The 2,513-nt window shown below is 34.2% G+C and overlaps 1 protein-coding gene across 1 annotated transcript; it reads right to left on the bottom strand.

Moving 5' to 3' along the window:
* Positions 1 to 9: 9 nt before the first annotated feature.
* LOC107091933 (dromaiocalcin-2-like) lies at positions 10 to 2,095 on the bottom strand. The gene is made up of 4 exons (XM_015386168.1): positions 2,013 to 2,095; positions 1,830 to 1,921; positions 387 to 752; positions 10 to 282 (listed from the first exon to the last, which is right to left on the bottom strand). Exons 1-4 carry the CDS (start codon positions 2,093 to 2,095, stop codon positions 272 to 274), a joined length of 552 nt encoding a protein of 183 aa, XP_015241654.1. The 3' UTR covers positions 10 to 271.
* Between the last annotated feature and the right edge of the window lie 418 nt (positions 2,096 to 2,513).

Genomic DNA, 2,513 nt, shown 5'->3' with positions numbered 1-2,513 from the left:
AGTTCTAATTTTTCTGGGTGTTTTACTTCTTCATCAACAGAAATACAAAAAGAGGTAAAAATAAAATTTCAAAGATGATAAACTGCTTGTTTTAATCATGCTGCTTAATAAATATATAAAGCATAAAATGAAATAAAATAAAATAACTAAATGTAAAACGATATATCTAACATAAAAAAAAAACATGCAATCCAGAGCAACCCTTTATAATTAAAGAGTACTTTTCGCAGAAAGATGATCCATCTATGTAGTTTTCTGAGCTCCGTAGAGATTATGGCTGACCTGAAGAAATTAAATACAATGATCAAACTTAGGATTATTAGTTTTCTATAATGCTCACTGCAGACCTCTTTATATAAAGGCCTCTCATTGAAAGTGAAGCTTACGTTGGCAGATGAAAGGTAGCTTTTCATGGCAGTTTCCATCCAGCAGCTGGAAATCGTCTGAATCTTCAAGCCAAACAATCTTTCCGCAGTGGTTGTTCAAGGGATCGACAGAAAAGCTGCTGTTCCAGTCGGAGTAATCAGCTTTGATCCCCGAGGTCCACTTCCACTCCAAGTTGGTGCCAAAGATGGAGCGTTCGAGTCCGATCCAGGATCCGTTCTGTAAGGCTTCATTTTCCTCTAGCAGACTCAGCAATTCGTACCCCACTGTCTCATCAGTGATCTGAACCAGGGTCGAATTCAAATGTCGGCAGTGCTGCAGAGCTTTAATCCAGCTGTTGGTCTCATTTATAGCCTGCAGAAATGTTTCTTGGCAACAAACAAAGAAATAAAAACAAGGCTTTATGTTTTCATATCAAACTTATGTTCAAACAAATGTGTGTGTTAAAAAAGAAAACTCTACTGAGTTAGAAATACCGGTAAAAAAACAACAGCTCTAACAAGCAATGTTAGAGTATCTTGGCTTGAACATTGCATCTATGTCATGCAATGTTTTAGCAATTTTGCTAAATACACACTAAGATTAAAGAGTAGGAGGTCGATAACTATGGAACCAGAATAGAATAGAAGAAATGACAACTTTTAACAGCATGTTAAATTAAAAAATTGTCAAAATTAACATTAAATAATATTTAATGCAGACTTATAAGAAAAACGCCTGCAGACTCAGTGCACAACATTTTTTAAAATCTCACCCTGCATGGTGGAGGGTGGAACTGATGTCTTTGTAATTAGTAACTGAAGGAGTGAGTTCTACATTCAATTTAAGCTATCACAATATTCTAAATGGTATTAAATGAATCTCTTTCCTTTTTACTTTCCACACAAATATCCCATTATAAAACTGAGAAAAAAATGTTTTTCAGGCAAGCATAAGGAGAAAATTCAAACTACATGCAAAGAGACCCCAGGCAGGGATTGGAACCCAGGAACTTCCTGCTGTAAAGTAACATGGCAAACAATTACACAATTAGATATGCCGCAGTTAAAACTTATGAAACAAAAGGAATTTGGGGATCAATAGTAACACAAAGAAGACAAGAACTCACAGCACTTAATATCTAAGAAGGAAATCTGTTCAATGAAAAAAGAAGCAGCCAACAATGTCATTTTATGTGTAAATTAGAGCCAAACATGCATCATAAACTGTCCTAAACCAAAATGGTTCAAATTTTTTTTTCTGTTGAAGCTTCTTCTTTTTACCATTGCTAGAGTGAAATATTGTCGATCTCCAGTTTTATATCCATCACATTCTTTATTAAGTAAATAAAAGCATTTAACTCAGTTTACTAATTAATTTGGAAACTAAACATCTTAAGTAAAAACAGCAACAAAAATTCCCAGCTTTCAGCTGCAGGATGATAACTTAAAAAAAAAACTGCCTACCTGTTTCACTGTCATCATCGTTAGTCACACTTAACTCAGAACTGCTATTAAATTTCACATCAATTGTTGAAATCTTTGATTCAATCCTTAACCTATGATAGAAAAAAAATGCATACAGAATGAGAGACCCAAACATTTGAGGTATAAAAGCGTTTAAAAGTATGTTTTAGAGGAAGTCATTACCTTTGTCTACAGTCTGTATCTCTACAACAAGGAGGACATTCAGTCTTGCAGCATTTTTTACAAAATATAAAACTTTCAGACATCTCTCCATGTATCCATTCTAAAAAAAATGAGGATCATTCAAATAATTAATTATTATTTATGTGTTCATTTGTCAGATTGATTTCTTTTGAGACATAGGGATCTGGAAATTAGTTAAAGATGCATTCGTACTCTAATTTTTCCATATCAAAAAATCATTGCTTTCAATTGTAACGTTGAGGCAATTGCATGTATTGACATTATTAGAACATTTCTTTGGCAAAGCCCTGAGGTAGAGTCTGATTTTTTCTCTTCCTCTTCTCCAACACCAAATTTCAAGAGCCTCTGTATTTGAATCCTCTTTAATCTTCCAGCGCCGAGGGCAACTCTCACGTGATATACTGAGGTTTCCTTGTACAGAAGCTTCTGCTTCAACAAGAAGTATCTGCATGGTTGCTAAAAGAAACAAATATTGGTTTT

Source organism: Cyprinodon variegatus, unplaced genomic scaffold, assembly GCF_000732505.1.
Source record: "Cyprinodon variegatus isolate N-32 unplaced genomic scaffold, C_variegatus-1.0 Scaffold358, whole genome shotgun sequence".
Lineage (NCBI taxonomy): Eukaryota > Metazoa > Chordata > Actinopteri > Cyprinodontiformes > Cyprinodontidae > Cyprinodon > Cyprinodon variegatus.
This window is presented reverse-complemented; position numbering and strand designations above follow the sequence as displayed.